The 25,286-nt window shown below is 39.0% G+C and overlaps 1 protein-coding gene across 11 annotated transcripts in view; it reads left to right on the top strand.

Annotated features, from left to right (window-relative positions):
• BCL11B (BCL11 transcription factor B) overlaps window positions 1-9,539 on the top strand; it is a 99,107-nt gene extending 89,568 nt beyond the window's left edge. For all 11 annotated transcript variants that reach the window (XM_005305853.5, XM_005305856.5, XM_005305852.5 and 8 more), the window contains one exon: window positions 5,920-9,539. In XM_005305853.5, the coding sequence (XP_005305910.1) occupies window positions 5,920-7,931 (2,012 nt within the window). In that variant the 3' untranslated portion in view covers window positions 7,932-9,539. The remainder of the gene's footprint in view (window positions 1-5,919) is intronic.
• The last annotated feature ends 15,747 nt before the right edge of the window (window positions 9,540-25,286 follow it).

Raw genomic sequence — 25,286 nt, 5'->3', positions numbered from 1 at the left:
TGTCAGCTGGTCTTATGAGGAGACTTGTTAAACCAGTGCTTTCAATTATGGCGTTTTAATTTAATAATAATTCAATTAAAGGTGTGTTTTTATTGAGAATCTACGCTACCTTTATAGGTATTATTAGAGTAACCAGCATAATAAGAAGGAGTAATTATTTAAATGCTCATTAAAAAATCAAGTGGAAGAGGGCAAGAGTAACACTGGTGGAATGATGGTAGGAACGGGATACATGTCTGTTCCTGAGTGTTACAGTTAATGGGGTCCTTTCTTTAAAGCTTGCAAGTTTCTACTTTTCCTGAACTTCTAAAGCTGCAGTAAAGCAGCATTAAAATTCCTTACGTCATAACTTTGTAAAGCATACCAGAAACATTACCTAGAATGTATTGCTAGAGGTAAAGAATGACAGTAGTTATATGGACCCAACTTTGTGTATGCCACAGTCCTAGTGAGGGTCATGCGTGTCTGATTAAAGGGGGGAGTTTATTCTCTTGTTACAGCTAATGGAATTATTCAGTCCTGCTGAGAAGAGGGTTCGTAAGGCAGAGAATGTTTCTGTAACCCAAACAGAAAACAATGAATTCTCTCAAGTTTTGGTCACACTATGATTATTGTTTAATATGGCACCGAATATCTTACAGCGTTTAGGGGGAAATTCACTCTGCTGCTGAAGGCTCAAGGTTGAGCCTACAAAGGGAGGGTGTGAACTGATTGCAAGGGGAGGGCTCTGCATTACAAAACAGAGTTGTGCATTGGTCACAAATAGGCCTGCAGAGCGCCGGTCGGGGGTCCATGGTTATGCATATGCATTGGAGCAGCTGATCCACAAAATCTAGTTGCTCTAGCATTGAGCTGGGCTTTAAGCAGAAGTTCGGTTGGGTGGAATTTACTCCACCGACCTGTCTGCTAGGTGCCCAACATAAAACCAGAATTTTATGGGTGGGCAGGGGGAGAGGAAGCTGAATTTAGCTTTGTTTTGTACCATTTATTAAAAAGAAAAAAAAGTCTTGTTATTGTTTTGACATTTTGAATGAAACTTAATCAATCACATAGCAAGGGAGGGAAAAAATGTTAATATTTCTGGCAAAGACCACCTTTAGCTATTATATGCAGAAAAGACAGAAGTGTTCAATAAATTCACGGTCTATAATTACCTACTCAGGGGAGGGGATATCTGATACTAGAGAGCTCTTTAATCTAACAGACAAAGGTATAACAAGATCCAGTGGCTGGAAATTGAACTCAGCAAAGTTCAAACTGGAAATAAGATACAGTTTTTTAATAGAGGGGATAATCAACATTTGGAACAGACTACCAAGGGAATTGGTAGATTCTGCATCACTTGGAGTCTTTAAATCAAAATTGGCTGTCCTTCTAAAAGATATGATCTAGTTCAACCATAAATTGTTGGACTAGCACTGAACTCCATGGCCTTATGCATGAGGTCAGACTGGATGATCATAGCAGTCCCTTTTGGCCTTAAAATCTATATATCTGTGAATCTGTAAACATATGTCTCCGGTCATGTTACGTTCTGTAGGTGCCCATCCTATGCTCTGGGTTCTCTTCCCACTATATAAATTACAGTATGAGGACTGGTCATCTCATCATAAATAAATACCCACCAATTAATAATGATAATAAAATAAACTCAAACCCTCCTTTGCTCCCCCAAAAGCCATTGAAATCAGAAATTTTGTCTGCTTAAAGATGATAGTATCATGCCCACATTCTTGAAATGTGTTCATTCAGGCCCCATTCAATAAAGCAACTGGCATATGCTTAACTTTAAGCACATGAGTAATCCCATGCCTGTTCAACAAAGCAGTTAAACATATGCTTAAATGTCATTGACTTCAGTGGGATTACTCATGTGGCTTAAAACTAAGCATGTGCTTAAGAGATAAAGAGAGCATGGCATAGCCACTGTAGCTAGTTGTTATAAAGTGGTTATTTAACTTCAGTGAAGTGGGCAAGAGACTGTGCCATATATCAAAAGTAGCCTTATAACAAAGAATTTTACAGTGTAGGTGCACTGCATTATTAAATATAAGAATCATTTTTGAGAAATACATGACTGTTCTTGGGCATGTTTAAAATATTTAGCAAGTTTTAGACTATAAAAATGTTCGGAGTGGATCTTCAAAGACTTTTTGACATTGTTCTGTACTTAAAAGTGAGCATCTACACTGCTCAGGGCAACTTCTAGGCAAGATAACCATGAAGTGATAATATGGAAATGAACATTTTATTTTATTTTTTTTAAAAGAGGCATCTAGGGAGAGCCTTTGAGGGTTGTGAAAGTATTAAAAAAGAAAAGAAAGAAAAAGCTGTCAGAGCCCTGCTAGCCAGGTAGCCTGCAGTCAGTTTTGCCATTGTGTAGGGGTCTCCTGAACAGAAGAGTTTAGGGGCATAAAAGCTAAATAAAACAAAAAGAAAGAATACTGTTTCTGTTATGACTGGTATCTCATAAATCTTGTCTCAGCAATAAACACTAATTTGCTCTGTTTGAAAGAAAACTAAAAAGGAGTCGGGGAGAAGGAACTTTCCTCACTTGAATTTCACAGAGGTGAAGTTTTGGAGAACAAAACAAAACATCTGAGCTTCATATAACATGTAGTAGCAAGCTCCTAGCCAGCTGCCATTTTGAGGCTAATTTTTTTAATCAGCCATTTCAGTTTTAGATTAGCCTTGATCCTGAGCCTGCCCAGGAATTCCTTTTCTTACATATGTGCCTTTTCTGAAGTAAACTTTTTTTTTTTAACCTACAGCTGATTTTTTTGGGGGGGGTTTTGTTTGGATTTTGTCAGTTCTTGTACTAGAGGAGCAAGCTTTTAAGAACACACACACACACGCTTGTGCACACGTGCACAAAATTAAAAATAGAATAAAATATAATGCACAGTGTGACTTTTAAAAATGAAAGAATTGAACAACTGGGTATTAAATTGATTAATTAGAGTGGATAAAATGGAGGTGAAGGGTGCAGAGCACTCTTTATTTGGATGATACATGACCTTGTAAGACACTGCACTTCATTTGCTATTAGATCGCACTTGAGAAAGGGCTTTATTAAAACCATTCTAGGGTGAGCTGAGGTAAAACATATTGTTAAAAAAAGCTTTTGACAGAATATGTTATATACTTCAATGTGCTTCAGTGATTTCTGTCACTTTTTATACTACACATGTTGCTGTTCAAGAAAAGTTAAAAGTCTAGACATTTTCATCATATTTCTATAAGAAACAGAAATTTAAATAGTTGAAGTAATAATGGGAGCATTTAGTGTTGCTTCGACTTCAGAGTTGACATAAAACCCTATAACTGCCTCATCGCTAAGTAGATTTTAAAGGATACTGTATCTGCTCCATTTGGTGTGTGCATGCAGCTCTTACTAATGTCAATAGGAGTTATGTATGCATGTTAAAAGGAGAATATAGCCCCCGCACTTTTATTTACAATAGCTATTGTTACAGATTAATCACAAAAGTTTAGCATATTACTCCTAATTATCTCCCCTCCAATCGCAAAATAAGAACCTGTGGGAAAAGATCATGTCAATCAAACAAAAGTGCATTCCACGTCAGGTTTGTTTTTTGTAAAAGGCCTGATTCTACCACCTTGACTCACATGAATAGGCTATTAAAATCAGTAGCAGTGCTTGTGGTGTAAGGAACTACTCCCCCCAAAATATTCTACTGAATATATAATTAAAAGTAGGCCTATTCATGTGAGTCAAGGTGGTAGAATCAGATATAATTTTCTCTATTCTCCCTTTTTGTAGGGACTCAGATGCGGTGATGATAAGGCCAGATAGCTAGATGGGTAGATAGATATCCCCCATCTTCCCTCTGTCTAAGGTTTCCTGTCAGCAGCCATTTCTGGAAGCTTAGAACACTGGAATACAGTCAGTGGCAGTTATTCTTCTCATGGTGTGTTTTGGCTTAAGTTTCCTTGGTTCCCATAGGCATGTCTAAACTGCAGTTAAACACCTGCAGCTGGCCCGTGTCTGTTAACTAAGGCTCGCTGAGTTTGGGCTGTGGGGCTATAAAATTGCAGTGTAGATGTTCAGGCTCGGACTGGAACCCAGGCTCTGGGACCACATATGGGAGGGTCCCAGAGCCTGGGTTCCAACCTGAGCCCAAATGTCTACACTACAATTTTATAGCCCCATAGCCAGAGTCAGCTGACACAGGCCATCCACGAGTGCTTTATTGCAGTGTAGACATACCTTGTGAGTCACTTAGCTTTAAAAAGGCAGTTTTGATCATACAGTTGATTCACCTATAAACACTTTTGTTTTCAAGCATAATGGTTGAGCAACAGGCTTCTGCATAACCTAATACCTACAACTGGAAGTGGGTTGTAAAATTTAGATCCAGAGCCAAACTCTTGCAGTTGTTGCGAGCTGGGATTTGGTTCAGTCCATTATGCATAGGGAAAGACAGGAAGCTCAGTCCCGGTTCTGAACTTCAAAAAGTTTATTGCATTTGGGGTCAGGGCTCTGGTTTAGGTCCATCATTGCTCAGAATATATTAAGTCACAGAAAGAAATCCAAGAATTCAATTTTAGTTTTCTCATAAAAGGTAGCTATTTTCAAAGAGACACTTTTAAAAAAATGTCCTGAAGCGTGATTTTCAAGCTGACGTGTGTTTATGCATTTATAGGTGTTAGACTGCTGCGGGAGCACTAAAGGGGAAAAGACCACTTTTTTGAAGATAGTAAAAAGTTTATATTGTGTCCAGGGTTGGAATATTTTAGCTAGTAAAATTATGACTGTAGTGCAGACTTGTCCACACCTGTCTTTTATGTAAACTGAATCAGGGTTAAAGGAATGTTTCCCACCTTATACAGTTGTTCAAAGGAGGCTAGAAAGGCAAATAGAAAGCCATGTTTTTGGCTCTGGTTACTATTTCTGCGATGGAGGGCAGGCTCAGGCTCAGAAATTCTTGGGATCCAGTTCAAGCACTGCCCGACATTTGTTACTGTTAATTGCAACTGTGCTGTCAGCTTTGATTACCGGATATTTCACTTGAGTGGCTTCTTGGTGTTTTGGCAAAGAGAATGTCAAAGTGGTTTATACAGGGATACGTTTTCCAAGCTCCTGTTGACTTTAATGGGACTTGTGCAGATAAATACCCACATACTGCTTTAAAAATTTAGGGGACAGCATGATTGAAGCATGTATAAATTAAATACAGCAAAGATCTGGGGTGTCTGCTGAGTAAAGTGTATAAAAATATAAAATTAAAGACTGAACGTGATACCACAGCCTATTTAGGTACCATAAAACAGATCTACCTCCTACATCACATTTTCTTTTGACTTTATACATAGCATTAAATCCCTTTAAACAATTATTTGTACATGGAATAAATGTGTGAAGCGAGTTTGATCCCTAAATGCCAAAAATAAAATATATAGAAAAAATATATGGAGATATACCTATCTCATAGAGCTGGAAGGGCCCCTGAAAGGTCATTGAGTCCAGCCCCCTGCCTTCACTAACAGGACCAAGAACTGATTTTTGCCCCAGATTCCTAAGTGGCTCCCTCAAGGATTGAGCTCACAACCCTGGGTTTAATAGTCCAATGCTCAAACCACTGAGCTATCCCTTCCCCCGAAAGTCCTTATGAAGGTTTTATATGATATAGTAGGTTTTATATGGTATAGTATATAAAGATATACACATAATGCAAGTATGTGTCATGTATATCATACATATTCAGTGAATAAACATGTTGGATGAGTAAATACGCTGGGCAACATTTTATATCCATCAATAAATTGCAGTTAAATCCCCCTTTCAGAAATTCCAAGAACTAAATCTGTTAACAAAATAAAGTACATGCCAATGGTATTTAAATATTCTCCACTGTATTATTTTTTGAGTGTTTTCTCTCTCTTTTTATTTTTTAGGTAAAGATGAGCCTTCAAGCTATATTTGCACAACATGCAAGCAGCCTTTTAATAGCGCTTGGTTCTTGCTTCAGCATGCCCAGAACACACATGGATTCCGCATCTACCTGGAAACCAGCCCTTCAAACAGTTCCCTTACTCCACGCATCACCATCCCTCCTCCTCTGGGACCAGAGACTGTTGCACAGTCCCCGCTGATGAATTTCCTTGGAGACAACAACCCTTTTAGTCTTTTGCGGATGACGGGCCCCATCCTACGTGATCACCCTGGGTTTGGTGAGGGTCGGCTCCCCAACACACCTCCACTGTTCAGCCCACCGCCTCGTCATCATCTGGATCCACATCGCCTTAGTGCCGAAGAAATGGGGTTAGTTGCCCAGCATCCCAGTGCCTTTGACAGAGTTATGCGTTTAAACCCCATGGCAATTGAGTCCCCAGCGATGGATTTCTCCAGAAGGCTTCGAGAACTGGCAGGAAACAATTCTACCCCTCCTCCAGTCTCACCGAATCGCACCAACCCTATGCATCGCTTGTTGAATCCTTTCCAGCCTAGCCCTAAATCACCCTTTTTGAGCACCCCGCCATTGCCACCAATGCCCCCAAGCAGCACTACGCCGCCGCAGCCTCAGGCGAAGAGTAAGTCCTGTGAATTCTGTGGGAAAACATTCAAGTTCCAGAGTAATCTTATCGTGCACCGACGCAGTCATACAGGAGAAAAGCCCTACAAATGTCAACTCTGTGATCATGCTTGCTCCCAGGCCAGCAAGCTAAAACGTCATATGAAAACACATATGCACAAAGCTGGCTCCATGACAGGCAGGTCAGATGATGGACTCTCCACCACAAGTTCTCCTGAGCCAGGCACAAGTGAGCTCACTGGAGAGGGACTAAAATCCAGTGAGACGGATTTCAGGAATGAGAGTGATCCCTCCCTGGGCCATGACAATGAAGAAGAGGAAGAAGAAGAGGAGGAGGAAGAGGAGCTTGAAAATGAGAGCAGGCCAGAGTCAAGCTTCAGCATGGACTCAGAGCTAAGTCGTAACCGAGAGAACGGTTCCAAATCGCTACCAGATGAAAAATCCCTTGTCCTTGGAAAAGTTATAGAGAATGTAAGTCTCGGTGCCATCCAGCAATACAATGACATGCTAGCTGAAAAACAGAAGAGGAGTAGCTTCATGAAAAGGTCTTCTGATCAGCGAGACCTGTGTCCTCGAGACCTCTGTCAGAGAGACACAGGCGACGAAGACTCAGTGGCAGGAGAACTTGACCGCACTGAGGAAGGGACGGTCAATGGAAGAAACTTTGGCCCAGGAGAACCCTTCCCAGGCTTGTTCCCTCGCAAGCCAACACCTATCACGAGCCCCAGTTTAAACAACTCTTCTAAAAGAATAAAAATAGAGAAAGATTTGGACTTACCACCAGCAACAATAATACCTTCTGAAAATGTTTACTCCCAGTGGCTGGTAGGGTATGCAGCATCAAGGCACTTCATGAAGGATCCGTTTCTAGGATTCACAGACTCCCGACAATCCCCCTTTGCAACTTCTTCTGAGCATTCTTCAGAGAACGGAAGCCTGCGTTTCTCCACTCCACCAGGTGACATGTTGGATGGGGGTCTCTCAGGGCGCAGTGGGACAGCGAGCGGAGGCAGCACTCCCCACATCAGTGGACCTGGTCCCGGTCGACCCAGTTCAAAGGAAGGGCGGAGGAGCGATACATGCGAGTACTGTGGCAAGGTCTTTAAGAACTGCAGCAACTTAACGGTGCACCGCCGGAGCCACACTGGAGAGCGGCCTTACAAATGCGAGCTCTGCAACTATGCATGTGCCCAGAGCAGTAAGCTGACACGTCATATGAAAACGCATGGCCAGATAGGGAAGGAGGTCTACCGCTGCGACATTTGTCAGATGCCCTTCAGTGTTTACAGCACCCTGGAGAAACACATGAAAAAGTGGCATGGAGAACATTTGCTGACAAATGACGTCAAAATTGAGCAGGCAGAAAGAAGCTAAGACCCCCACTGGGTTAAATCTGGGGTCTAGGTAACATTTAATTTGTACAGTTTAACTATTGCCAACTGAGAAAAGCTGACCTAACTTGCCTCCGTAAACATAACTTAGCATAACTATAGTAGGTGCCAGACCTTGGCACTTAAATATAACCTGTGTCTACAAAGTTCTATTAAACCTGAGGGTTGATTAAGGCAGTAAAATTGTGGAGCCTTTTAACTGTGCAATAATTTCTGTATTTATTGGGTTTTTGTAATTTTTTGGCATGTGCAGGTACTTTTTTTTTATTCTTTCTGTTTAAATTTCTTTTAAAATTTTGTTGGGTATCCCTTTTTAATTTTACCCAGTAGTAGCCTGAGATTACTTGCATTGTAGGGGGAGAGGCATATCTTTTTAAATTATAATTTTGGGGCCGCTGCTTTGTTGAAATTTAAGCTAAGCATGTGTAATTTCTTGTGAAGAAGCCAACATTTTAACGGAATTCTTTCTTTTCTTCTTCTTCTTCTTCTTCCTTTTTTGGAAAATAACCTTGGAGATTAGGGAAAATAAAATTGTACAGCGGATAACAATCTTTAAAATTAGCACTTTCTTTTGGAATTGGATCTGATATGTAGCACTGACAATGTCGCTAAAGATAGAGGCCTTTTCTGTGTAGACTTCAACATTAAAGTTATGTCAACTAAAAAGACATGGGTGCAGGTATTTTCTGAAGGCAGCTACATTGAACAAAGCAATAACATTCTTAATTGTGGATTATTATCAGATAGTTTCTTAGCATTATTAATGATATGTACTGAGATGCCGCCATTTTGTCACTTGTTCCAGGTTCAGTAATTAAAATAACCGAAAGAATCCTCACAGTTGTAATAAAAGCTCTTTTAAGGTATTGTAGCATCCTTCTCCACCCTTGGATGAATAAAATGCCATTCTTTTAGTTTAACACACACACACACACACACACACACACACACACACACACACACACACACACATATCTAAACGAGTTTGGGATATATGTACAAACCCCTAACTTAGCTCAGTAGTATATTGCAACTAGAATCGCTGTAATTAAGGCAGTTGTAACTAGGGCTGATTGGTAGTTTCTCAATCCGCTAGATTAGAATTTATAAGGTATTTGGATGGCGAGTAGAAAATATCAGGATTATCTCATATAATGCACAACGATGTTATTGTGAGGAAGGGGAAAAATTAATCATTATACGTGTAATGGGCTGATTCTGCTCCCACTGAAGTCAATGAGAGTTTTCCCATTGACTTAATTGGGAGCAGGAGCAGGCCCTATATGAGCAAAGCATTGTAGGAAAAAAATGCAGCTGCTCTGTTTTCCAGTTGTTTTATTTTTTAGCATATTAGGACTAATAATAACGAAGAGTGGACAATTAAGGTTAGACATTTTGATTATGTTGACCCGCACTTTAAAACTTTCGTTTGTGTTTAAGAGAAAATGGCTTCTGAACAAGAAATTACAGCATATTCTTCTCCTTGGCCCAAAGGTGGGTTAAACTGTAAGGGAACAGCTGAGATTAAGTGTCAGTGTTGCTAAGCATGGCATTCACAATACTGGCACTATAAAGAAAAATAAAATAAAAATAATTTATTGGACAGTTTTTCTACTGCCATTCAATTTGACGTGAGTGCCTTGAAAACTGATCTTCCTATCTGAGTCTCTTGAGACAAATGCAAAACGTTTTTGTGAAATGAAAAGACTTTTAAAAAAGTAAAACAAGAAAAGTACATTCTTTAAGGGGAAAAAAAAGAGCCACATTTACTTTAAAAAAATTACTGGTTGAAGATAGTGGACATGAAAATGCCATAAGACCCAATCAAATGAAGATGCATACCCAGCACAACTTCGGACATCCATTAGCTGAATTATTCTCAGCCTTTTTTTTTTTCAGGACAACGCTGCTTAGGAAATGGAATGGAAATGATTTACTGCTGAATTAAAACTCATATGACACAAATTACAAGTTATCATTGAATGAGAAAAAAACAATTCAGGAACAATGGCTAATTTTTTTTAAAAGTTAAATTTAGTGCACTCTGTCTTAAAATACGTTTACAGTATTGAATACATACAAGGGTAAAAAAAATTGTGTGTATGTGTGTTTGAGCAATCTTTTTTTTTTTTTTTTCAAAGTTTGCTTAATAGGTTATTAAAAAAATGCCGTGATGGCCATGTGTATATTGTTTTCTTTTGGTGACGGGGTTTTAGTATATATTATATATATTAAAATTTCTTGATTACTGTCAAAGTGGACCAGTATTTGTAATAATGGAGAATGCTTGGGCATTTTACAAAACCAGAAAGAAAAAACAAAAAAACAAAAAACCAGAAAAAAAAAAACTTTTTCTTTTTTCCTTGAAAATGTTGCAGTAAAATTTAAATGGTGGGTCTATAAATTTGTTCTTGTCACTGTAACTGTAAAGTCTTGAGTTTTAGTAAATTTTTTTCTGCCTTGGGTGTTGAATTTTTATTTCAAAAAATGTATAGAAACTTGTATTTGGGGATTAAAAGGTGATTGCTACACCATGTAGAAAAAGTATGTAGAAAAAAGTGCTTAATATTGTTATTGCTTTGCAGAAAAAAATCACGTTTCTGACCTATACCTATTTTTCTCTTCCCCCTCCCCTCCCTTCTGGAATGGATATTGATATTGGTTGATTCATATGATGTAGGCACTCGCTGTATTTTTACTGAAGCTTGTAATTTTTTAACTGTACGCTTGTCCTTTTAAAGGGATTTAATGTACCTTTTTGTTAGTGAATTTGGAAATAAAAATAAAAACAAACAAACAGGCTGCCAATAATATATTTTTTTAATTTGGCAGGATAAAATATTGAAAAAAAAAATTTGTATGTTAAGTCCTTATTGTACAGGAAAAAAAGGGGGGGGGAGGGGTTGTTAGATGACCTTTAAGTAAAAGAAACAAAACAAAATAATTAAGTGCTTTTTTTCATTTTATTTTATTTTATTTTATTTTGTTCACAAATGATTTTAGTTGTATATATATTTTTTGTCAGAAATGGCCTACAAAAAAAAGTGCTGTTCCCACAGGGCTCTAATATCGTCAAAGTTGCCTGGACCCCTTGCATCAAGGTTTTACCAGGTATGGGTGAACCAGGCTGGATGGTTATTGCCTATTCATGTTAAGGGAAATTCAGTTTTTGTAAAGATGTTTGAAGTAACATTCCACAGATTCCTCTTCTAGAGAGAGAGAGAGGAGATTTTTTTCCCCTTGCAAATGATTAGCTGTTTAGAGCATCTTCTCTACCACCACTGCCTCCCACTCACTCCCCTAACTCCTGCCCTCCAGAATAAAGTAAATTTACTCTTTAAAAGCGAGAGCTGTTGCATCTGCTTTGACATAGGTAAAGTGCCCTGCTCTTGGTACAATTGTAATTTGGATTGAAGTAAAATTGGTCCAGGCACAGCCCTCGTTTTCCCTGTCAGAACAGGACCTATTCCATGTACAGGTCTTGCCAGTCCATGTTATTATCTGCTTTGCTGCTGTACTCCTAATTGTACATTCCATAAATTTCTGAATGTTTGAGGGACTGGGATGAAATTCTGTGCCTTTTGATTTCTCTTTTCTATTCTCTCTCTCTCTTTTTTTGGTCGGGATGGGGACAAGTAGCAGAAGTGGCAATGACATTCTATTGAATATTTTAAGGTGGGAGAGAAGGAGGAAATTGCATTGTTTCAGAAAAAGGTGGTAAAAAACACCATTCTAAATTCTTCCTTCTCTTTCATCTGTGCAATGCAGTTGAAGCCATTGGGATGGCATGGTTGTAACTGAGAGCAGAATTTGACCCAGCTATCTTGCAGATGCTGCCTTCTTGCTTGACTACATCCTATCCTAAGATTTACCTTTTGGGTGAAGTTTTGATTTCAGTTACGCTGGTGTAAATCAGGATTAATTCATAAGATTTACTCCTGATTTATACCAGTGTAACTGAGATCGGAATCTGGCCCCTTAAAGGCATAAACTACTTTATAGTGAAAACGCTAATCTTTGTTACACTGGTGTAAATCTGGAGTAAGCTCATGGAATTCAGTGGAGTACCCCCTGAATATACACCAGTCTAATGAAGATCAGCATTGAATCCTAGGTTTCCAGTCTAAGACCAGTTCCTTGAAAGAAAAAAAAAACCAACTTTCATTTTAAAGCAAATTGCTTGGGAGCACCACTAGTCCTATTGTTTCTTACTAAGGTAGTTAAACCAGCAGTTGTCTAATCGTGTGACTTAAATCATTCATAAACCAACGGTAAGTCACCCAAAAAGCACAAGGAATGTGTTTCTACAGACTGTAGTAACAATGGAGACCCTCTTCTTCCTGTTTAGGAGAATCATACTTTACTAGGCCATAAGCACAATATTACATAGACATACAGTAGCTATTATGCTGCCATATTTATATTCACAATTCAGTTTAACATTTTATTAAGTTGAAATTTATTACTTCGGGTGCCCGCTTCTGTTTCCATTGAAGTCAATAGCAAAACTTCAATTGACTTCTGTGGAGCAGGAGTGGGCCCGTAATCTCGTTTTTGGGAAGGAAAATATCTATATGAAAAAAAGGGGTCAAAAATCAGCATTTCATCCCAGTCCTGAGTACAAGACAGTCCAAGATTTTGTTTATCAGAAGCAAACTCATTTTTATGGTGCTCTTTGTATTTTAGAACTGCAAAGCAAAGTAATGTTGATTTAAGTTGTTTGCATTTGTACCGGCAAGGCAAAATATTTTTATTACCTTTTTCTATTACTTATTGTATGAGCTTTTGTTGTTTACTTGGAGGTTTTGTCTTTTACTACAAGTTTGGAACTATTTATTATTGCTTGGTATTTGTGCTCTGTTTAAAAAACAAGAGCACTTTTTTTTTATTATGGATAAAATGTTGAGATGGCTGGAGGTCATTTCAATATGGCTTAGTGAAATATTTATTGTTCCTTTTATTCTCTGTACAAGATTTTTGGCCTCTTTTTTCCCTTATTGTCACAATGTTGAGTTCAGCATGTGTCTACCATTTCATTTGTACGCTCGTTCAAAACAACGTTTGTTCCAGTTTCAAGTTATAAAAATAAATTGGACTTTTGACTTGATCTCCAAATCTTGTCTTTCCTGTTTATTTTAAATTTGGGAGGACCTGAAAAACTGAGGATCATTATGGTTCATTAGACTTACGGAATATCTTTGTATCAGTTCAGTTAGGTATCGATTCAGGAAAGCATCCCTATTCAGAAAGGGCACTTGAGCACTTGTTTAACTTTAAGCATGTGCTTAAATCCCACTAATGAGACTTAAGTGTATACTTAAAGTAAGGCATGTGCTTAAGGGCATTCCTGAATTGGAGCCTTAAGCAATGCAAGCTGGAGCAATGTTTGAAACACTTAAAATGTCCCGGAACAAGTAGCTTTAAGTACTAAAAGGTAAGCATGAGTGTTTCTGTTTTTTCTGAGCTGAACTTTGCTCTCAAGCCCCCACCCAGTAAAGTACTTAAGGATATACTTCACTTTCAGCATGTGAGCAGTCCCAGCGGTTTAAGTTTGTTAGGGGCTTTGCTGGATCAGGGCCTCTGTTCTCTGATGTAAATATGGAGTAATGCCATTCATTGACTTAACTGAGAGCAGAATTTGACCCACACAGTATGGGCTTCCAAGCAATATTTTACATACACCCAAATTTACCTTTAGATACACATTTGCCTTTCTGACTGAGTGCAGGGGGAGTTACGTATATGCATCTAAAGGCAGAATTAGGCTCAATTTGGAGAGTATTGTAAAGATGGAGACAATTATAGCTCAACAGAATCTACCACCCTCTTCTTCCCTATCAAGCCAACACTTTTAACAACTGTAAGAAAACCTTGACTGGGATAATTGTATACAAAACTGCTATTAGACAATTCAAGATTTATTTGTGAAGCTTTGATGGCCAGATTCTTAACTCACTTAGGTCCTGATATAGCAAAATATGTAAGTGGGTGCCATATTTCTAAGCTTGTGAGTAATCTCCTTGTCTTCAATAGGACTACTCATGCTTAAATTATGCTTTGGTCAAACACAGGTTACTGGGCTCAATACAGGTGTAACTGGGTGAAATTTAATGGCCTGTAATATACAGGAGGTCAGATGATCAGGTGGTCCCTTGTGCCCTTAATATCTATGAATCTTAAAATTATGTGTGTGCTTATGTGCTTTGCTGAATCGGGGCTAGACTGATGGTAATAGTTAAACTATTCTAACAGTTATGGTAGTGTGAGATGAGAATCAGGATCTTTGACAATTAAATTGGATTAATGTTCATGCTCTTATAATTTCCAAAATGCCAAGTAAGATACATCTTAAAGGCACTCTGCAACAGAAGAATTCATTTAAAGGACACTATATTTTATTTTTAAGTTTCATATATTTTTCATTTCAGTGTGCATTTTCCCTAAACAATAAGGCCTGATTCTGATCTCACTTACTACTGTTTTATACCACTTTGTAGCTTCACTGACTTAAACAGAGCAACTCCTCAGATTCACTGGTGTGAATGAAAGATCAGAATTAGGCCCGTTTGTTAGACCATTAATGAAAAGCGAAACAACAAATACTAGCAAAGCAAACGTGTTCACAAATTCAAATGAATATTTGTGGAATGTTTTTGCAGTATTTACCAAGCTTTGATCGTATTCTGATTTTTCTTGTGCATGGGTATAAATCAGGAAGTACTTATTGAAATCAGTGGAGTTACACCAGTTTAGTAAAACTGTTGTGAAATCAGAATCAGGCCCCCAGTAATCAAGGTCTGATATGTGATGAACTGAAAAGTATTTTAAACTTAAAAAACAAAAATCTTTTAACTCAATTTTTCTTTTCAGAATCCCTTTAAATTACCTTTTTCTTAGCATTATTGTAATAAAGGAACATGAGGTTATAAAACCAATTTAATTCTGAAGGGCCAGATTCTTACTTATATTAATTTGAGACCAGTGTAGCTTTATGGATTTAATAGGCTTACTCCTGATTTACATAAATATATGTGAGATCAGAATCTGAGCCAGTGAGTTTACTGGCAGGAAATTTACATAAGTTTTAGGCCATATTGCAGAATATTAGCAGAAAATATAATAACTAATATTCACACCATACAGTGGATTCTAAGGGTTGCATTGCATTCTAAGGCCAGTCAGGGAACAGAAATGTACATGTGATCTATGTGTCCAGTCAAAATAGCTTGAAGATTGAACACTTGCAATGTGAGATTTGTGAACAGACCAAGAATTTGTTGCAGAAATCATTCAGGAAATAATTCTGAATAACAGATACATTTAAGAAAATTTGATCAATTTGTAAAACAAAAAAAGAGGCAATATTTGTCTAGTGGTTGATTTGCTATGAATTATTCTCCCAGCTCAGCTAAACACTGACCTTTAGTTATTCAATGACAACATGTATTCCATTTTCTGTCAGATGACAGACTATTCTTTCCTGGAAAGGATCACACATGTTAGAGATGGAAAAGACCCATTCGTTCGTATCGTCCATCTCTTACCAAATGCAAGATTGTTCCCTACAATACATTTCCTAGATGTTACTATAGGCAGAATAGGATAAAACATCATTTCATATTTAAATTCTAAAAATATATGATTGTTAAAAAAAAAAGTGTGAACCTATTCTGTCCCTGTCTCTCTTCTTGTAGGTTTTATCATGACAAGTTACAATATGGGACTACTCTGTTGGTCAAAGTAATGCACATTTTTAAGTGCATAGGTGGATCAGGGCTTTGGGATGAAAACCATTTCAGGAAAATACAGTTCTAATTATACTTTCCAATCAATTGGTGGTCAAGGGGAAAGTATGCTACATAGAGACGAAATACCCAGTACAGATTTCCTTTTCTTCATACATGTTTGGATTTAGTGTGTGTGTGTGTGTGTGTGTGTGTACGTACGCCTAGATGCTTGAGACTATCTCCTGCAGTAAGTTCAGATCATTTAGATATTTTCATGTGGAGCTGGCAAGCTACAGCACTGGTTAAGGTTGAAGTCATTGGTATATCAGAGCACATCAAAGCTAATGAAAATGAGAAGGAAAGCAATCAGTGCAGTGATACATATATCTACACAGAGTGGCAATCAATTAAAATAACTTCAAAAATATATACAGTGCTCTTTAAAAAAAAAAAGGTTTTACCATTGAGAATTATTGTTTATCAGTTTAGCCTGTGCTGTACTGTGTGTGTAGGGTGGTGGTGTTTGTGCTTGCTTATATAATATATAAAATCAGATTCCGATCTCTAGTACACTGGTGAAAATCTAAAATACTGAGTTCACTTGAGTTACTCCTGATTTCCAGTTGTATAACTGAGATCAGATCCTAGTCCCCATACTGTAGCCCTGGTTCATTCCTGTGTTCCCCAATTTGATGCTGCTGTAACTGCACTGAAATTGATTATAACTGAATAATGCAGTGGTGAATCTCTATATATGTATTTGAAACCCCATATAGAAACCTCAGTTTGCACAACGATTATAAGGATGTAAATCCATCCCTACTGAACTGTCCTGTGGACACCCTCAACATCCTTCAGCTGTTGATTTCTATTGGCAGAAACAGTAGTCCCAGCAAGAAGAAGTTAGGGAACAGTAGACTAATAGACCCATTTCTTAGCTCCAAAACCTAGTTACCAGCTGGAAACAGGATCCAGCTGAACATTGTCAACTGGGATTCCCACTAGGGTGCAGGTATAAGGCACAGTGGTGGTGTAAGCAAAACATTCCTTCCTGTAAAACTTACATGTCAAGCTTACAACGGGGAAGCTCTTCCATGAGACTTAGTTGCTGGTTATAACGTCTTTTGTTTACTCTTGGATTTTGCACAACTCACTCATCATCTGGCCAGCACATTATCTGAAATTAACACAAAAATTCAGCCCCATAAAAAGATGTGGAAGTAGAGATTTCTGAACACCTCTGATCTGATATTCAGGGCCAGCTGTAAAACACATAGCAATGCTGCCCTTCTGTTCATTTCTTAAAGACATAATTCTATAAATAGTTTTTTCCTAATATGCATGTAATTAAAATACATAATTAAGCGGCTATAACTATTTCATTCCTTTGGGGGAAAAGGGGGGGTTATATTTCTCTTTCACTACTTCTTTTCTTGTTGATGTGAAAAGTGTATGTAAATTACCCTCTTATCCGTACCTTTTACCAAATTTAGAAGCTCATAGTTCCCCTGCTGTGTGATGCAGAGGAACAACTTACAAGAAGGTGGGAGCACAAAAACCACAGTGGGGTGGGTTATCTACTGTGGAAACCATAGAGAGCAAACTCTATTTAGTGAGAGCTCCATGGCTTGGGGAGGAGACACATTTCTGGAGTGAGGCAGAGGGTCCAAGGGAGCAAACTCTTTATATGACTCCTCCCATTGTGAACCAAGGGCAATCCCACCAGCAGAGCCAGGGGAAGACGATATTGATATCAATGGCAGTTTTGCCAGTGTGAGGATGTCTGTGGTTGGCAGAAACCAAGCACTCTGCAGAAAATGCCTTGAATTTTTATTACAAATGCAACACAATGTAGCTTTATTGAGCAAAGCATCGTTCTTGCAAACGATCCCAAAATGATCTGTAGAGTGAAATAATACAATGACAGAGTTAAATCGGAAAATAAGAGCAGGGGGAGGGAGATGTTGAGATATAAGCAAAGTAGAAAATGGTTTTCACTAAGGCTGTCGATTAATTACAGTTAACTCACTCAATTAACTCAAAAAATTGCAATTAAAAAAATTAATCGTAATTCATAGCGGTTTTAATCACACTGTTAAACTATGGAATACCAATTGAAATGTATTAAAAGTTTGTGGATGTTTTTCTACATTTTCAAATATATTGATTTCAATTACAACACAGCATACAAAGTATACAGTGCTCACTTTATATTATCATTTTTATTACAAATATTTGCACTGTAAAAATGATAAAAGAAATATTTTTTCAATTCAGCTCATACAAGTATTGTAGTGCAATCGCTATCATGAAAGTGCAACTTACAAATGAGGATTTTTTTGTTACATAACTGCACTCAAAAACAAAACAGTGTAAAACATTCAAGCCTACAAATACACTCAGTCCTACTTCTTGTTCAGCCACTTGCTAAGACAAACAAGTTTGTTTACATTTACAGGAGATAATGCTGCCCACTTCTTATTTACAATGTCATCTGACATGAGAACAGGTGTTTGCATGGCACTTTCGTATAGCAGCATAGCAAGGTATTTACATGCCAGGTATGCTAAACATTCGTATGCCCCTTCATGCTTCTATGCTGATGATGCTCATTAAAAAATAATGCATTAATTAAATTTGTGACTGAACTCGGGGGGGGGGGGAGAATTGTATATCTCCTGCTATTTTACCCGCATTCTGCCATATACTTCATGTTATAGCAGTCTCAGATGATAACCAAGCACATGTTGTTCATTTTAAGAACACTTTCACTACAGATTTGACAAAATGCAAAGAAGGTACCAATGTGAGATTTCTAAAGATAGCTAGAGCACTTGACCCAAAGTTTAAAAATCTGAAGTGCCTTCCAAAATCTGAGAGGCACTAGATGTGGAGCATTCTTCCAGGAGTCTTAAAAGAGCAACACTCAGATGCGGAAACTACAGAAGCCGAACCACCAAAAAAGGAAATCAACCTTCTGCTGGTGGCATCTGACTCAGATGATGAAAATGAACATCTGTCGGTCTGCACTGCTTTGGATCGTTATTTAGCAGAACCCGTCATCAGCATGGACCCATGTCCTCTGGAAGGGTGGTTGAAGCATGAAGGGACATATGAATCCTTACCGCATCTAGCATGTAAATATCTTGCGACACCAGCTACAACAGTGCCACGTGACCACCTGTTCTCACTTTCAGGAGACATTGTATACAAGAAGTGGGCAGCATTATCTCCTGCAAATGTAAATAAACTTGTTTGCTAAGCGATTGGCTGAACAAAAAGTAGGACTGAGTGGACTTGTAGGCTCTAAAGTTTTACATTATTTTATTTTGGAATGCAGTTATTTTTTATGCCTAATTCATGATATTTTATAATTCATTTTATACCTTTATTCATGATAAACAGATTGCACTACAGTACTTGTATTAGGTGAAGTGAAAAATACTATTTCTTTTGTTTTTACAGCGCAAATATTTGTAATAAAAATAAATATTTGTATTCTGTGTTGTAACTGAAATCAATATATTTGAAAATGTAGAAAACATCCACAAATATTTAAATAAATGGTATTCTCTTATTGTTTAATAGTGTGATTAATCGTGATTAAATTTTTTTAATCGCTTGACAGCCCCAGTTTTCAGCTTTGTAACCAGATGGAGCACTGGTGAATCAAGCCTTTTAGATGGTGGGTACAATTTTCAAAAACAGCTAACTGATTTAGGAGTCTATGTCCCATTTACAAAGTGACTGAAGCCCAATGGCAGTTAGACACCTAAATATCTTTCAGGATCTAGGTCTGAAACACTTAGGCACCTAAGTCCCATTTACTTCCACTCTGTCTCTCCCAGTGGGGGGGGGGGAAAGAGAGAGAGAAAAGAGAGAGAGAGAGAGAGATCTCTAATGGATATAAAATACTTTAAAGTTTTTCTACTTAGTGTCCTAATCCTGCAATGAAAGATATACAGGTGGAACCCTGAGCCCACTTTGGACCAATAGCAGAACTGGTGTCTAATGGCCTGATTGCCTTCTATTTAGAGTCAATGGCAGAATTCCCATTGATTTCAGTAGCGCAGGATGAAGCCCTAAAATAGAAATCTAAATTTTCAGCCAGATTTCAGCAGTGTTCTTTTAATTTTACATGAAGAGAGAAGCACTGAATACTACACCAGATATAAACCCCTTCAGCATTTGGGGAAGTTCAGATCTAGATCAATACTTGAGGCCAATCTCCTTAGACATCTGAGAGAATAAATTTTAGCCCTTATGGTTATGCACAAAAGCACGAAAATGACCCAAGTGCATTCTAAAGGCTAAAAAACTAGATGGCAAATAAAAAGTACTCAAAATGTATTTTAAAATGTCTCATGATTTTAAAGACAATCTCATTGGTGGCTTGCCTCATGATTTTTTAACATTTAAGGTTGGGAGTACTGTAGGTCTTCCCCATCTCTGATTTCCATTATATTCTCAAGCAAGTTATGGAAAACTGATCCTTTCATTTCAGTCAAAACACATGAATTAGATCCTCAGCTGGCATAAATCAGCAGAGCTCTGTTGTATCCAATGGGGTTAGCCTGATTTACACCAGTGGAGGATATGACCCAATAATTATAGTTAGTTTAAGATGTGCTACTCAAACTAGAGCTATGGATGTTTTAATATCTGACAGAGAAACCTGTATGGATTGTTCCAAAGGATTGATTTGGTGTAATAGCCTTCAAAGTTTCTGAAGACAGTCTGAAGTTTCCTTACATTGTTTTGTCAGGCTGAGTCCAGCTTCTCAAATAGGTTTGCTCTCAAAGGAGCAGCGGCGAATCATCAGTGCTAGGTTTGTCAGGCAGATTTTGTCTATCTCCTTGAACTTCTGTGATACGTCTGGATGATCAGACTGCAGAATTAAGTAGCTTTCATGTCATTTCAGTCCAATATAATTTGCAAAGCAATTTTTACCCAAAGGTATGTTCTTGTCTTGATGTGCAAGGCTTGGCCACATGGCTCAGAGAAAATGACATGCCTATCCCCACTCTAAAAATGCAGAGGATAGTGTTTTATTTGTTACCAGCATGCAAGGACATGATTTCACATCAACCGTTTAATTCAAATGCTGAGTGATTTTTGAATGCAAAGGCAACTTGTTTTTCTTCCCCATCACGTTTTTTCTAAGCACAGCACCTTGGTCATTTCTTCCTCTAGCCAAGCAAGAACAGACTTTGCTCTCTCCTAAGCTTGTTAATGCCACTCTGTAAATCACCTAGAGGGGACTTTCTTTGTTATGATGAGGCACTCCAGACCCTTGGGTCTGGGTGTTCTGGTCCAGATTTTTAAAGATACTTAAGCAACTAAATTCCCATTGATCTCAATGGAAGTTAGCGTAAATGCCTTTAAAAATCTGGCCGTCTGCCATTACAACCCTGTCACACCATGCTGGTCTAGGGAGTTTAGGAACAGCTGAACTACATTTTCCACACACAACAGACACTGGAGCAACCTACACATGTAAATATAAAGTGTCCTTTCGTTTTAGTTTATGTCTACTAGCAATGGTTTGTATTCTAGTTCATTTGAGGTACTTCCTGCACATTCAAGGCATTCTGTGTAGTGAGCTTTCAAACTCTAAATTTTCCAAGTGCTTCAAATAGAGATGAACCAATGGGGTATGTGAATGTAGATTCCAGGCATAGGATACTGTTTATCTGCATGTAAGGAGAAGTACACTTGACTTCATAAGCCATCTATATTCAACACACAAGACACCAAGGCCACAATGAGCAGCCTTCATCAGTAAGCAGTGACAGAACAGCTTGGATCAATGAGAAATGGGTGTCTGAACTCCATCAGAATGATCTGCTCATCCTGAGGTGCAAGTAACAGCTGCCTCCAATGTTTCTTTGAAGACTAAGTATCTGGGGTGGCAAAGAATTTCTCCATGGAAGGAAGGTCATTGGCCCAAGCGCTAAAGATGATGCACTAGGATGCATTTTATATAGGACCTAATCATCAGCTGGTGCAAATAAGGTGTACATTACTCCCTCTGAGGACCAAATGCTGCTTGCCTTACTTAAGCAAGTAGTTCCATTACTGTCAGCAGCAAGCAAGATCAGGAGGATTTCAATATACAAATATTGATAAGAGGCAGTTAGCTAGTGTAATTGCAAACAGGGCAGATAGGCACTGCTGCTCAAAACAGAAAGTTGACAGCAACACAATATCTCAACTGGGACAAGCAGAGCACTTATTTGGGGAGGAGACTGCACCTCTTCCAAACCACTTAGTGGGCATGTCCTAGCTGTAATGCAAATGCTTGGGACATGGGATAAAGGCTACGGTCTATGTCATCAGTCACATTCAAAAAGACAATTGATCTTAGTTTCTTCCAAAACAGGAATGATCCATAAAAAAAGAAAGACCCCCCCAAAAAAACATTTAACATTTAAACCAGGGATTTTAAAAAGAGACTAAACAGAGTTGAGACGCCCAACACCCATTTAATTGCAATGGGAATTGGGTGCCTAACTCCTTGTGGTTCCTTTGAAAATCCCAGCCTAAGAGAGTTGAAATCTCAATAGAGATCTAGCAAAACAAAACCCAGCCAAAAGACAGGGGTGGGACTTCAATGCGCTGTCTAAACAGCTATTTTTAGAGTGCTATCCTGAGCCCTGCTATCCTGAGCCTGTCAACCCGGGCTGGAGGCTCACTGTCACGGGCTGTCTAGACGTGCCCTAAGAGTACGTCCTCCCACACATACACCATCCCACTAACACTCTGTATCAGGCACATTTCTAAATACAATGGATGTTTTCATACTTTTGTGTCTGCCTTATTTTGCTGTGATGATATGTGTCTTTTTTGCTTAGTTCATTTAAAAATTGTCTCCGACTTGCAGGTATTCTAGCCTTTCAAGTGAGCATCGGGCTGAATGCAGATTGAATGCCATGTGTTCCAAAGGATGAATTGCATTTTGGGTCAAAAATCATACAGAATATACAAGTGTTTGATCCACTAGTCCCAGTAGGTCATCTGAGGGGCATTCTTAATTTTGACCTCAGGTCCAGAAACTTTTAGGGGAAAATCCTGCCCCCACCTTCCCAAGTGCAGAACATCCCTGACAGAGGACAAAGGAACATTCTGCTGCATGGGTTAGAGTAAGGAAGAGCAAAACATCTCAGTAGGAAACTTCATCCCTTCCTCCTGCACGTAGACCTGGCCACAGCGATACATTTATCACCTCCACTCTGGTTTATTGTAATTTACTATGTGTGAAGCTGAAGACAATGTACAGTTCCCGCTAGTACAAAATGTGGCTTCCCACCTCTTCCACGGTCTAAGTCACCGTGAGCACATGCTTAAGTCCCAATCAGTTTTAGATGCCAGTTTATGGCCTGGGTCCTAATTTACAGAGCAATTAATGGCTCAAACACCAGCTACATTAAAGACCAAATTTCGATCTATGAATCACTAGGATAGCTGTGCAAACTGTATGAGAGCTGGGGACAAGCATGCTCAGTAGACAGCATCTAATATGAAACAATCTTCAAGAGGGGATTAGGGGAATCCAGAGTCTTGTCATCTATAGGAAACACCGCAAAACCTTCCTCTTTGAAATTGCCTTTCCCCTATAGCAGGAATTACATTCACAACACAGACACCCACACCTACCCACTGGCTGGATGGTGTGTTGTAGGCGTCAAAGCAAAGGTTGGTCTTGAAGAGGGATTTGAAGGAGGAGAAGACCTTATGGATTAATTCAGGGAGGATATTCTATACATAAGGGCAGCGTGAAAGATGGCATAGAGACAGTTGGGGAAGAGGCTGAAAAATGGGGCATGAAGCTGCCATTATTGACAGACCAGAGCAGGTGCAGAGGGAGGGAGGGGTGACAAGCTGGGAGACAAAAGAGAGGGAAAGGCCAATTTGTGAGGTGCCTTGAAGCTTCAACTTGCTGTGGTGAAAGGCGATGAGCCTGTTGGGGGAGGGGATTGGAGGGACATGGAAGGAAGATGATCCTTGTACAGCGGTTCTCAAACTTCGTTGCACTGCGATCCCCTTCGGATAACGAAAATTACTACATGACCCCAGGAGCGGGGACCGAAGCCTGAGCCTGCCTGAACCCCAGATGCCCTGGGTGAGGGGGCCAAAGACAAAGCCGAGGCCGAACGGCAGCTTCAGCCCTGGCCAGGGGGCTTGTAACCTGAGCCCTGGGTGGTGGGCTCGGGCTTTGTTTTCAGCCCTGAACCCCAGCAAGTCTAAGGCCAGCCCTGGCAACCCCATGACCCTCTTTGGGGACCCAAACCACAGTTTGAGAACTGCTGTCCTAGTATATTTTCCAAGTTAATACCTACTATGTCTTTACCATGCTATTGTAAAGTCACCAGACAAGTAACACTCAGCAGTGATCACAGCTGTGTATTTTGCAAATAACCAACACATTTGAACAGCCTATTGTCTATGAATCGTGACCTTTCAGTGATGTATTGTTTTTTCCTGAGATGTGGAGCTTCTTTGTCATCTGAGCTTGATTCGTAGTTTAGGTTTTTCAGAAAGCCAATGGGCTGTATAACACCTCCCAGGGGCCAGCCTAGTGCAATTTAGGGTTGTTTTAGTTACAGACAATATTTTAAATTTAGGTTATAAAAGAGATGTAGGGCCACTGCAATGCTCTTTTGTATATTTCTCCAGCCTCAAATCCACACATCTCTAAGCTGACATTTTCTACTCAGTAGTTTTTAATGTTATATGGGTTTTTAAGAAGTATAATTTATGCCAGCTCCATTTAATGATGCACCTTTAACCAAAGATGAAACACTACCCGTGTTGCTTTTGATTTAGCCCTTTTGGCCTGGTTGCTGCAGATCATTTTAGCAAGGAAAAGGTTGTCTGCAGTATGAATCCCCCAACCAGTGAAACTACTTTGTCTTAATTACCTCAGGACGAGAGAGTGCCCCTGAAGCAATCATCTTTGTTTGTTAACACACCCTATCTGCTGCACTGTTCCCCATAAATAAAACATGACCAAGATTACAATGTCATGTTCCTGTGGACTCCAGACCCTAGTAACTGCTCAAGTAGAATGCACAAAAGCATCCCACAGCAACCTGGTGCATATCAGAGGGCATCAAGGAATGTTTTTCATTCCTAAGCAACCACATGCGTACTGCTTTCTAATATTAAACACAATGTTTGCTCAAATGCTAACAGAAAGTACAGGAAATATACTTTGTTTCTCCTTTGTCACTGGTAAACTACGGATCACAGGCCAGCTCTTTGGCTGGTGAACTCAGCAGAGCTCCAAAATCTGTTGCAAGTTTTTACCGCTTCAAATTGTCTAATTACAGTTCATACCTACAGTATTAGTAATTACTGCAAAATTTGCAGGAGCGTGTTACAGGTAAGGTTAGTAGAGGGTTTATGAATTTACAAGCATTTTTTGTCACTATAAATGCATCCGATCATTAAGGCTGTGCCAGTGTTGTTGTGTTCTCCGGGTGGAAGCTTGGCACTCCAGCGCTTAGTCTGGGAACAAATTTGCTCACATAATCTGCTTTCAAACACACCATTTGGCCTTTTAAAAAGTAATGGGGTGGAGTGAGAAAGCACCTGTTGTGAAATATTCC

Source organism: Chrysemys picta, chromosome 4 (genome assembly GCF_011386835.1).
Source record: "Chrysemys picta bellii isolate R12L10 chromosome 4, ASM1138683v2, whole genome shotgun sequence".
NCBI classification, from domain to species: Eukaryota; Metazoa; Chordata; order Testudines; family Emydidae; genus Chrysemys; species Chrysemys picta.
The sequence above is the reverse complement of the archived record's forward strand: the minus strand, read 5'-3'. Positions and strand labels throughout refer to the sequence as shown.